General features: G+C 63.6%; 1 protein-coding gene across 1 annotated transcript; it reads right to left on the minus strand.

Moving 5' to 3' along the window:
• Nucleotides 1-454: 454 nt before the first annotated feature.
• HSPE1 (heat shock protein family E (Hsp10) member 1) lies at nt 455-11,944 on the minus strand. Its single transcript, XM_066577272.1, has 4 exons — nt 11,807-11,944; nt 1,674-1,838; nt 731-820; nt 455-633 (listed from the first exon to the last, which is right to left on the minus strand). Exons 1-4 carry the CDS (start codon nt 11,807-11,809, stop codon nt 583-585), a joined length of 309 nt encoding a protein of 102 aa, XP_066433369.1. The 5' UTR covers nt 11,810-11,944; the 3' UTR covers nt 455-582.
• Between the last annotated feature and the right edge of the window lie 43 nt (nt 11,945-11,987).

Raw genomic sequence — 11,987 nt, forward strand, 5'->3', positions numbered from 1 at the left:
CGGCATGCGATGGCTGCAGACAATCACTAGCCACAGTAGGCAATACAGCACAACTAGTGAGCCAGTCCAGAATGTCAGTGCTCCAACCCATGTAAAGAGACACTGCGGGGATTGAAGATGTACAAGATTATCTATATTTATCCGTTTAGTCAGACTGTCCAACACGTTGCGATCAGCCCTCCACGCGGATGTTGTGTACGGCTTCTACAGATTAGGAGTAGTAAGTGTAGACCACGTGCTTTTGCATGTAACACTAACATTCGTACATGTGAGTAACCCAATGTTAGTAAGATAGTGATTGCTTAGTGATTTCCCTTCATGAAGCCTTCGTCACTCATCAGTATTTTCCATACAAAAGGCTTACCCCCCACCCCACCCCCGCTCCTTCTATAATCTGCTCATTTGGACTGAAGTGTGACTGATGCACCCCGAATACACAAGCCAGAGTCAAGAATGTTACTTTCTTACTTTATTGTAGCAAATACATTAATCACATAATCTTCATTTTCAACAGCTTCTGGAATGGAAAAAATGGAGAAAGAAAAAAAAGAAAAGGGGGGAAAAAACCAAGGCAGACTGCGATTATGGCAGGTATTTCCCTAAAATGTCGCTATCTCTGAATAAGTAATATTCCTGCAATGAAGAAAAAAAAAAAGTTATAGAGATCAGTTTTGCTCATTTTAGTTACAATGTTCAGGGGGCCACAAGACCGTGTATCAGATGTACCCACCTTATCCTCCAGCACTACTTTGGTTCCCCCGTATTCAGGAAGAAGAACTTTCTCGCCAATATTTACATCTATAGGTCGGATGTCTCCATCCTACAAGACAGACCGCAAAATGTGAAGGGGAGGGAAGAAACAAGTTTGTTGTCCCGCAGACATCAGCGCTGCAGACACGGGCACTTACTTCCAGTACCCGAGCCACCGCCGAGCCTTCGCTACCCGCAGCCGTGCCATGTACTACAAACACCCGAACCTCAGCCGAGACTTTACCCCCCCCCTGCAGCCAAGCCGCCGCACCATTTACTACAAGCACCCGAGCTTTACCCCACAAGCACCTGAGCCGCCATCGAGCCTTTACCACCCGCTGCCAAGCCTTTACGTTCACATGTGGCAGATTTGCTGCAGTAGCAAAATCGAGACCACATAGTAGAAGCTTTGGTGCAGATCCGCAGCACACGTCCCCCCCTTCAATGGAAATAGTGAACTCTCCTGCCGACCTGTCCACCTGTACAATAATCCACAGGAGGTGTGCTGCAGACGCGCAGCACAATCCACCAGGTGCCATCGCTCCCGCAGCTTATTCACAGGGCCGTATATTTGGGCCATGTACATCAGACCGCACATGTACCCGATACAGACCGGGCTTCCAGCAGGCGGTTGATGTCTCGCCATATCTTCCCAGCCGACGGTTCTGCCTCTGGCATCTTACATCAGTCTTACAGCAATAAGGATTTGACATCTTCTCAGTCCAACGAGAACCAAATAGTTTTATGTGGTTTGTTTCCATCTACATGGTGTCGTTGGTGCCATCAGGATAGCAGCGTGCAAACAGCGGAGCCGCAGAAAAATGGGGACGACCGTCCGAAAATCAGGACCTGCAAACCTGAAGCCAGGGGCAAACAGCAGCAAGTCAGGGGACCCAAGTACTCTAGAACACTTGTAGACTTACCTTTCCTTTGAAGCCACCGCCCACGGCGACCACCACCGCCTCCAGGACTTTGCCTTGAGACTTTTCAGGAAGCACAATCCCTCCTTTCGTGACGGTCTCCTGAGCCACTCGCTCTACGAGCACGCGGTCCAGCAGGGGGAGGAACTTCTTAAATGCTTTTCCTGCCTGTAAGGAGGAGCAAAATACGGGTTTAGTTCAGAATTCACATCTCATCACATACATGTAGCGCAGAGCTGCTCCCCCTCCCCCAACCGCCGCATACATGTAGCGCAGAGCTGCTCCCCCTCCCCCAACCGCCGCATACATGTAGCGCAGAGCTGCTCCCCCTCCCCCAACCGCCGCATACATGTAGCGCAGAGCTGCCCCCCCTCCCCCAACCGCCGCATACATGTAGCGCAGAGCTGCCCCCCCTCCCCCAACCGCCGCATACATGTAGCGCAGAGCTGCCCCCCCTCCCCCAACCGCCGCATACATGTAGCGCAGAGCTGCCCCTCCCCCCAACCGCCGCATACATGTAGCGCAGAGCTGCCCCTCCCCCCAACCGCCGCATACATGTAGCGCAGAGCTGCCCCTCCCCCCAACCGCCGCATACATGTAGCGCAGAGCTGCCCCTCCCCCCAACCGCCGCATACATGTAGCGCAGAGCTGCCCCTCCCCCCAACCGCCGCATACATGTAGCGCAGAGCTGCCCCTCCCCCCAACCGCCGCATACATGTAGCGCAGAGCTGCTCCCCCCCAACCGCCGCATACATGTAGCGCAGAGCTGCTCCCCCCCCAACCGCCGCATACATGTAGCGCAGAGCTGCTCCCCCCCCAACCGCCGCATACATGTAGCACAGAGCTGCCCCCCCCCCAACCGCCGCATACATGTAGCGCAGAGCTGCCCCCCCCAACCGCCGCATACATGTAGCGCAGAGCTGCCCCCCCCCCAACCGCCGCATACATGTAGCGCAGAGCTGCCCCCCCCCCAACCGCCGCATACATGTAGCGCAGAGCTGCCCCCCCCAACCGCCGCATACATGTAGCGCAGAGCTGCCCCCCCAACCGCCGCATACATGTAGCGCAGAGCTGCCCCCCCCAACCGCCGCATACATGTTCAGCGGCCAATACCCACACACCCAGGATGTAAAGGGTTAAACATTCTGGCACTGTACTGTGAATATTGACTACAGGTGGCGCAGCAGTGTCTCTGAAAAGCCGACACGGAGGTGGGAGTCCCCATCCATCTTGCCCTTTGCCCGTCTTGCCGGTTGAGCGCTTCCCCCAACTTCATGAGCTCGCTGTCTCAGGGACGGTCACATCCTTGCATCAGCCGCTGACCTTGGCCAAGGTCACACCGGTTAACCCTTTAGCTGCCACTGTGTGTTTCAGTAGGACAATACGGAATCTACAACGTCCGTCCGTCAGCTACAATGTAGCTTTCCTTTAGGTTTTAGAATTAACGGCAGGCAGCAGGCAGGCAGGCAGGAGGCGGCAGGCAGGAGGCAGGCAGGCAGGAGGCAGGCAGGCAGGAGGCGGCAGGCAGGAGGCAGGCTTCTTGCAGAAGGGCTCTTTATGGCTCCTTATAGTTACACTGAGGGTCTGCAGAGTCGGTCTCAGGATTATGTGGGGGTCTCCGTGATGGGACCCGCACAAAGTCAGACTGCTATCTCATGGGTGTTAGCGGGTTGTACACCACCGTTGTCCCATGCACAGGATTAGCCATCAGCAGCAGTCAGGGGTCCGTCGCCCAGGACGCCCACCGATCATTTCTCTGGGATACAGTTGTACACTGCAGGAAGCAGACAGCACCGTTCTTACTGCAGTGGCCAGGCTTAGTATTACAGGGAAAGCTCTGATTCATTTTAATTGCCTGCAATACCAAGACCGACCACTATATAAGAACGGAGCTGTCTGCTTCCTCAATAAGTCAGTTCAATGCAGCCCAAAGAGCAGCTGACTGGCAGGAGTCCCGACCGATACTCTCCTCTTCCCCCATCTACCTACTATTGATCAACCATCGGTGCTTTACAACCCCTTTAGGTCAACTGAGACACATAAGAGGAAGCAGCAGCTGGAGGTCCTCCTCGCTCCCACCGGTGGCGAAGGTTCTGTTCACCACCTCAGTTGCTGAATTCTATTAAAAACCAGCATGAGACGCAGCGCCGCCCTGGAGGAAGCTGGTAGCCATACGCCATTATAGTCACTGCCTGTTCTGACCCGCCTGGACTGCTGCGCCGCCCTGGAGGAAGCTGGAAGCCATACGCCATTAGGCCTCATGTCCACGGGGAAAATCAGGCCCGCTCCAGATTCTCCATGTAGAATCTGCAGCGGGTCCCTCCTGCCCCGCGGACATGAGCGCTGAAAATAGGAATAAATCAGAATAAACTTACCTCCCGCCCGCTCCGGATCCTTCCTTCGCCGCGGCGTCATCTTCTCTGCGTCGCAGCCGGATCTTCTTTCTTCGGCCCGGCGGATGCGCAGGATGACGTCGGTGACATGCCCCACGCATGCGCTGGCCCGAAGAAAAAAGATCCGGCCGCGACGGAGAGAAGATGGCGCCGCGGTGAAGAGAAGAAATGGAGCGTGTGAGTAAATTACGATTTTTGTCTCCCGCGGATCCGGACGGCTTCCATAGGCTTCAATAGAAGCCCGCGGGAGCCGTCCCCGCGGGAGACCCGCATGAAAATGGAGCATGGTCCGGATTTTTTCATGCTCCATTTAAAAAAAAACAATCCCTTTTATTGACCATCCGCGGGTATTTATCTGCCCCGCGGGTGGTCAATGCATCCCTATGGGGTGCGGATCCACGGGCGGGAGAAGAGTTAAAATCTGCTGCGGATTTTAATTCTTATTTTGCCCGTGGACATGAGCCCTTATAGTCACTGCCTGCTCTGACCCGCCCGGACCGCAGCGCCGCCCTGGAGGAAGCTAGAAGCCGCACGCCATTATAGTCACTGCCTGCTCTGACCCGCCCGGACCGCAGCGCCGCCCTGGAGGAAGCTAGAAGCCGCACGCCATTATAGTCACTGCCTGCTCTGACCCGCCCGGACCGCAGCGCCGCCCTGGAGGAAGCTAGAAGAAGCACGCCATTATAGTCACTGCCTGCTCTGACCCGCCCGGACCGCAGCGCCGCCCTGGAGGAAGCCGCACACCATTATAGTCACTGCCTGCTCTGACCCGCCCGGACCGCAGCGCCGCCCTGGAGGAAGCTAGAAGCCGCACGCCATTATAGTCACTGCCTGCTCTGACCCGCCCGGACCGCAGCGCCGCCCTGGAGGAAGCTAGAAGAAGCACGCCATTATAGTCACTGCCTGCTCTGACCCGCCCGGACCGCAGCGCCGCCCTGGAGGAAGCCGCACACCATTATAGTCACTGCCTGCTCTGACCCGCCCGGACCGCAGCGCCGCCCTGGAGGAAGCTAGAAGCCGCACGCCATTATAGTCACTGCCTGCTCTGGCCCGCCCGGACCGCAGCGCCGCCCTGGAGGAAGCCGCACGCCATTATAGTCACTGCCTGCTCTGGCCCGCCCGGACCGCAGCGCCGCCCTGGAGGAAGCTGGAAGCCGCACGCCATTATAGTCACTGCCTGCTCTGGCCCGCCCGGACCGCAGCGCCGCCCTGGAGGAAGCCGCACGCCATTATAGTCACTGCCTGCTCTGGCCCGCCCGGACCGCAGCGCCGCCCTGGAGGAAGCCGCACGCCATTATAGTCACTGCCTGCTCTGGCCCGCCCGGACCGCAGCGCCGCCCTGGAGGAAGCTGGAAGCCGCACGCCATTATAGTCACTGCCTGCTCTGGCCCGCCCGGACCGCAGCGCCGCCCTGGAGGAAGCCGCACGCCATTATAGTCACTGCCTGCTCTGGCCCGCCCGGACCGCAGCGCCGCCCTGGAGGAAACTGGAAGCCGCACGCCATTATAGTCACTGCCTGCTCTGGCCCGCCCGGACCGCAGCGCCGCCCTGGAGGAAGCCGCACGCCATTATAGTCACTGCCTGCTCTGGCCCGCCCGGACCGCAGCGCCGCCCTGGAGGAAGCCGCACGCCATTATAGTCACTGCCTGCTCTGGCCCGCCCGGACCGCAGCGCCGCCCTGGAGGAAGCTGGAAGCCGCACGCCATTATAGTCACTGCCTGCTCTGGCCCGCCCGGACCGCAGCGCCGCCCTGGAGGAAGCCGCACGCCATTATAGTCACTGCCTGCTCTGGCCCGCCCGGACCGCAGCGCCGCCCTGGAGGAAGCTGGAAGCCGCACGCCATTATAGTCACTGCCTGCTCTGGCCCGCCCGGACCGCAGCGCCGCCCTGGAGGAAGCCGCACGCCATTATAGTCACTGCCTGCTCTGGCCCGCCCGGACCGCAGCGCCGCCCTGGAGGAAGCTGGAAGCCGCACGCCATTCTAGTCACTGCCTGCTCTGGCCCGCCCGGACCGCAGCGCCGCCCTGGAGGAAGCCGCACGCCATTATAGTCACTGCCTGCTCTGGCCCGCCCGGACCGCAGCGCCGCCCTGGAGGAAGCTGGAAGCCGCACGCCATTATAGTCACTGCCTGCTCTGGCCCGCCCGGACCGCAGCGCCGCCCTGGAGGAAGCCGCACGCCATTATAGTCACTGCCTGCTCTGGCCCGCCCGGACCGCAGCGCCGCCCTGGAGGAAGCTGGAAGCCGCACGCCATTATAGTCACTGCCTGCTCTGGCCCGCCCGGACCGCAGCGCCGCCCTGGAGGAAGCCGCACGCCATTACAGTCACTGCCTGCTCTGGCCCGCCCGGACCGCAGCGCCGCCCTGGAGGAAGCCGCACGCCATTATAGTCACTGCCTGCTCTGGCCCGCCCGGACCGCAGCGCCGCCCTGGAGGAAGCTGGAAGCCGCACGCCATTATAGTCACTGCCTGCTCTGGCCCGCCCGGACCGCAGCGCCGCCCTGGAGGAAGCCGCACGCCATTATAGTCACTGCCTGCTCTGGCCCGCCCGGACCGCAGCGCCGCCCTGGAGGAAGCTGGAAGCCGCACGCCATTATAGTCACTGCCTGCTCTGGCCCGCCCGGACCGCAGCGCCGCCCTGGAGGAAGCCGCACGCCATTATAGTCACTGCCTGCTCTGGCCCGCCCGGACCGCAGCGCCGCCCTGGAGGAAGCTGGAAGCCGCACGCCATTCTAGTCACTGCCTGCTCTGGCCCGCCCGGACCGCAGCGCCGCCCTGGAGGAAGCCGCACGCCATTATAGTCACTGCCTGCTCTGGCCCGCCCGGACCGCAGCGCCGCCCTGGAGGAAGCTGGAAGCCGCACGCCATTATAGTCACTGCCTGCTCTGGCCCGCCCGGACCGCAGCGCCGCCCTGGAGGAAGCCGCACGCCATTATAGTCACTGCCTGCTCTGGCCCGCCCGGACCGCAGCGCCGCCCTGGAGGAAGCTGGAAGCCGCACGCCATTATAGTCACTGCCTGCTCTGGCCCGCCCGGACCGCAGCGCCGCCCTGGAGGAAGCTAGAAGCCGCACGCCATTATAGTCACTGCCTGCTCTGACCCACCCGGACCGCAGCGCCGCCCTGGAGGAAGCTAGAAGCCGCACGCCATTATAGTCACTGCCTGCTCTGACCCGCCCGGACCGCAGCGCCGCCCTGGAGGAAGCTAGAAGAAGCACGCCATTATAGTCACTGCCTGCTCTGACCCGCCCGGACCGCAGCGCCGCCCTGGAGGAAGCCGCACACCATTATAGTCACTGCCTGCTCTGACCCGCCCGGACCGCAGCGCCGCCCTGGAGGAAGCTAGAAGCCGCACGCCATTATAGTCACTGCCTGCTCTGACCCGCCCGGACCGCAGCGCCGCCCTGGAGGAAGCTAGAAGAAGCACGCCATTATAGTCACTGCCTGCTCTGACCCGCCCGGACCGCAGCGCCGCCCTGGAGGAAGCCGCACACCATTATAGTCACTGCCTGCTCTGACCCGCCCGGACCGCAGCGCCGCCCTGGAGGAAGCTAGAAGCCGCACGCCATTATAGTCACTGCCTGCTCTGGCCCGCCCGGACCGCAGCGCCGCCCTGGAGGAAGCCGCACGCCATTATAGTCACTGCCTGCTCTGGCCCGCCCGGACCGCAGCGCCGCCCTGGAGGAAGCTGGAAGCCGCACGCCATTATAGTCACTGCCTGCTCTGGCCCGCCCGGACCGCAGCGCCGCCCTGGAGGAAGCCGCACGCCATTATAGTCACTGCCTGCTCTGGCCCGCCCGGACCGCAGCGCCGCCCTGGAGGAAGCCGCACGCCATTATAGTCACTGCCTGCTCTGGCCCGCCCGGACCGCAGCGCCGCCCTGGAGGAAGCTGGAAGCCGCACGCCATTATAGTCACTGCCTGCTCTGGCCCGCCCGGACCGCAGCGCCGCCCTGGAGGAAGCCGCACGCCATTATAGTCACTGCCTGCTCTGGCCCGCCCGGACCGCAGCGCCGCCCTGGAGGAAGCTGGAAGCCGCACGCCATTATAGTCACTGCCTGCTCTGGCCCGCCCGGACCGCAGCGCCGCCCTGGAGGAAGCCGCACGCCATTATAGTCACTGCCTGCTCTGGCCCGCCCGGACCGCAGCGCCGCCCTGGAGGAAACTGGAAGCCGCACGCCATTATAGTCACTGCCTGCTCTGGCCCGCCCGGACCGCAGCGCCGCCCTGGAGGAAGCCGCACGCCATTATAGTCACTGCCTGCTCTGGCCCGCCCGGACCGCAGCGCCGCCCTGGAGGAAGCCGCACGCCATTATAGTCACTGCCTGCTCTGGCCCGCCCGGACCGCAGCGCCGCCCTGGAGGAAGCTGGAAGCCGCACGCCATTATAGTCACTGCCTGCTCTGGCCCGCCCGGACCGCAGCGCCGCCCTGGAGGAAGCCGCACGCCATTATAGTCACTGCCTGCTCTGGCCCGCCCGGACCGCAGCGCCGCCCTGGAGGAAGCTGGAAGCCGCACGCCATTATAGTCACTGCCTGCTCTGGCCCGCCCGGACCGCAGCGCCGCCCTGGAGGAAGCCGCACGCCATTATAGTCACTGCCTGCTCTGGCCCGCCCGGACCGCAGCGCCGCCCTGGAGGAAGCTGGAAGCCGCACGCCATTCTAGTCACTGCCTGCTCTGGCCCGCCCGGACCGCAGCGCCGCCCTGGAGGAAGCCGCACGCCATTATAGTCACTGCCTGCTCTGGCCCGCCCGGACCGCAGCGCCGCCCTGGAGGAAGCTGGAAGCCGCACGCCATTATAGTCACTGCCTGCTCTGGCCCGCCCGGACCGCAGCGCCGCCCTGGAGGAAGCCGCACGCCATTATAGTCACTGCCTGCTCTGGCCCGCCCGGACCGCAGCGCCGCCCTGGAGGAAGCTGGAAGCCGCACGCCATTATAGTCACTGCCTGCTCTGGCCCGCCCGGACCGCAGCGCCGCCCTGGAGGAAGCCGCACGCCATTACAGTCACTGCCTGCTCTGGCCCGCCCGGACCGCAGCGCCGCCCTGGAGGAAGCCGCACGCCATTATAGTCACTGCCTGCTCTGGCCCGCCCGGACCGCAGCGCCGCCCTGGAGGAAGCTGGAAGCCGCACGCCATTATAGTCACTGCCTGCTCTGGCCCGCCCGGACCGCAGCGCCGCCCTGGAGGAAGCCGCACGCCATTATAGTCACTGCCTGCTCTGGCCCGCCCGGACCGCAGCGCCGCCCTGGAGGAAGCTGGAAGCCGCACGCCATTATAGTCACTGCCTGCTCTGGCCCGCCCGGACCGCAGCGCCGCCCTGGAGGAAGCCGCACGCCATTATAGTCACTGCCTGCTCTGGCCCGCCCGGACCGCAGCGCCGCCCTGGAGGAAGCTGGAAGCCGCACGCCATTCTAGTCACTGCCTGCTCTGGCCCGCCCGGACCGCAGCGCCGCCCTGGAGGAAGCCGCACGCCATTATAGTCACTGCCTGCTCTGGCCCGCCCGGACCGCAGCGCCGCCCTGGAGGAAGCTGGAAGCCGCACGCCATTATAGTCACTGCCTGCTCTGGCCCGCCCGGACCGCAGCGCCGCCCTGGAGGAAGCCGCACGCCATTATAGTCACTGCCTGCTCTGGCCCGCCCGGACCGCAGCGCCGCCCTGGAGGAAGCTGGAAGCCGCACGCCATTATAGTCACTGCCTGCTCTGGCCCGCCCGGACCGCAGCGCCGCCCTGGAGGAAGCCGCACGCCATTACAGTCACTGCCTGCTCTGGCCCGCCCGGACCGCAGCGCCGCCCTGGAGGAAGCCGCACGCCATTATAGTCACTGCCTGCTCTGGCCCGCCCGGACCGCAGCGCCGCCCTGGAGGAAGCTGGAAGCCGCACGCCATTATAGTCACTGCCTGCTCTGGCCCGCCCGGACCGCAGCGCCGCCCTGGAGGAAGCCGCACGCCATTATAGTCACTGCCTGCTCTGGCCCGCCCGGACCGCAGCGCCGCCCTGGAGGAAGCTAGAAGCCGCACGCCATTATAGTCACTGCCTGCTCTGGCCCGCCCGGACCGCAGCGCCGCCCTGGAGGAAGCCGCACGCCATTATAGTCACTGCCTGCTCTGGCCCGCCCGGACCGCAGCGCCGCCCTGGAGGAAGCTGGAAGCCGCACGCCATTCTAGTCACTGCCTGCTCTGGCCCGCCCGGACCGCAGCGCCGCCCTGGAGGAAGCCGCACGCCATTATAGTCACTGCCTGCTCTGGCCCGCCCGGACCGCAGCGCCGCCCTGGAGGAAGCTGGAAGCCGCACGCCATTATAGTCACTGCCTGCTCTGGCCCGCCCGGACCGCAGCGCCGCCCTGGAGGAAGCCGCACGCCATTATAGTCACTGCCTGCTCTGGCCCGCCCGGACCGCAGCGCCGCCCTGGAGGAAGCTGGAAGCCGCACGCCATTATAGTGACTGCCTGCTCTGGCCCGCCCGGACCGCAGCGCCGCCCTGGAGGAAGCCGCACGCCATTACAGTCACTGCCTGCTCTGGCCCGCCCGGACCGCAGCGCCGCCCTGGAGGAAGCCGCACGCCATTATAGTCACTGCCTGCTCTGGCCCGCCCGGACCGCAGCGCCGCCCTGGAGGAAGCTAGAAGCCGCACGCCATTATAGTCACTGCCTGCTCTGGCCCGCCCGGACCGCAGCGCCGCCCTGGAGGAAGCTGGAAGCCGCACGCCATTATAGTCACTGCCTGCTCTGGCCCGCCCGGACCGCAGCGCCGCCCTGGAGGAAGCCGCACGCCATTATAGTCACTGCCTGCTCTGGCCCGCCCGGACCGCAGCGCCGCCCTGGAGGAAGCCGCACGCCATTATAGTCACTGCCTGCTCTGGCCCGCCCGGACCGCAGCGCCGCCCTGGAGGAAGCTGGAAGCCGCACGCCATTCTAGTCACTGCCTGCTCTGGCCCGCCCGGACCGCAGCGCCGCCCTGGAGGAAGCTGGAAGCCGCACGCCATTATAGTCACTGCCTGCTCTGGCCCGCCCGGACCGCAGCGCCGCCCTGGAGGAAGCTGCACGCCATTATAGTCACTGCCTGCTCTGGCCCGCCCGGACCGCAGCGCCGCCCTGGAGGAAGCCGCACGCCATTATAGTCACTGCCTGCTCTGGCCCGCCCGGACCGCAGCGCCGCCCTGGAGGAAGCTGGAAGCCGCACGCCATTCTAGTCACTGCCTGCTCTGGCCCGCCCGGACCGCAGCGCCGCCCTGGAGGAAGCTGGAAGCCGCACGCCATTCTAGTCACTGCCTGCTCTGGCCCGCCCGGACCGCAGCGCTGGTTTTCCGCTCCCCGATGCTCTGTATTGTCCTAAAGTACAGAACGGTCATTAAGCGCCATTTCTGCTCGTACAGAACACATCAGCGAGCGCCGGAGAGGAGAGGGGACAGGAGCTACGCCTCATCCGTGACAACATGTCCCCCGCACTTCATGTCCCCCGCACTTCATGTCCCCCGCACTTCATGTCCCTGCGTTGTGGCAATAAGTCAAACGGATGCAGCGGGGCCGGTATGTCACGACATGATCGCTGCCCCCACGGAGGCTCGCTCCAGCCGTAATAGTACGCAGAGACACGAACGGCTGCGAGCGGATAACACGCCGCGGAGCCGGCCTCCTCCTTCACCACGTGTGACCCGCAGGAGCGCCGACACTCCGTGTACCGGGAGGCCCTGGGGACACCGCCGGCCAGCCACCAAGTAACGGGAGGCACGAAGACACGCGGCCACTTACCATCTCACCGTCTGCACGTGAAGTGAGGAGCCGCGCGTCACCAGCGGGGGGTGGAGTCCGGGTCACGTGCTGCCGCTGAGCGCCCCGAGAAGTCACCAGAAGCTCTCACAGCACTTCCGGGGGGGCCGCCATGACGACCTCTCACCTTGACGGGGAACTTATTCCAGAACGTTCTAGAAGC

The sequence above is a fragment of the Eleutherodactylus coqui genome, chromosome 8, assembly GCF_035609145.1.
Source record: "Eleutherodactylus coqui strain aEleCoq1 chromosome 8, aEleCoq1.hap1, whole genome shotgun sequence".
In the NCBI taxonomy this organism is placed as follows: domain Eukaryota; kingdom Metazoa; phylum Chordata; class Amphibia; order Anura; family Eleutherodactylidae; genus Eleutherodactylus; species Eleutherodactylus coqui.

Bases quoted from the DNA above. Each gene is read 5' to 3' on its own strand.
- HSPE1 (XM_066577272.1), bottom strand. The intron at 821-1,673 runs GTAAGTCTACAA...TCTGTCTTGTAG, and splicing joins GCGGTGGCTTCAAAGGAAAG to GATGGAGACATCCGACCTAT. The intron at 634-730 runs GTGGGTACATCT...TCTTCATTGCAG, and splicing joins AAGTAGTGCTGGAGGATAAG to GAATATTACTTATTCAGAGA.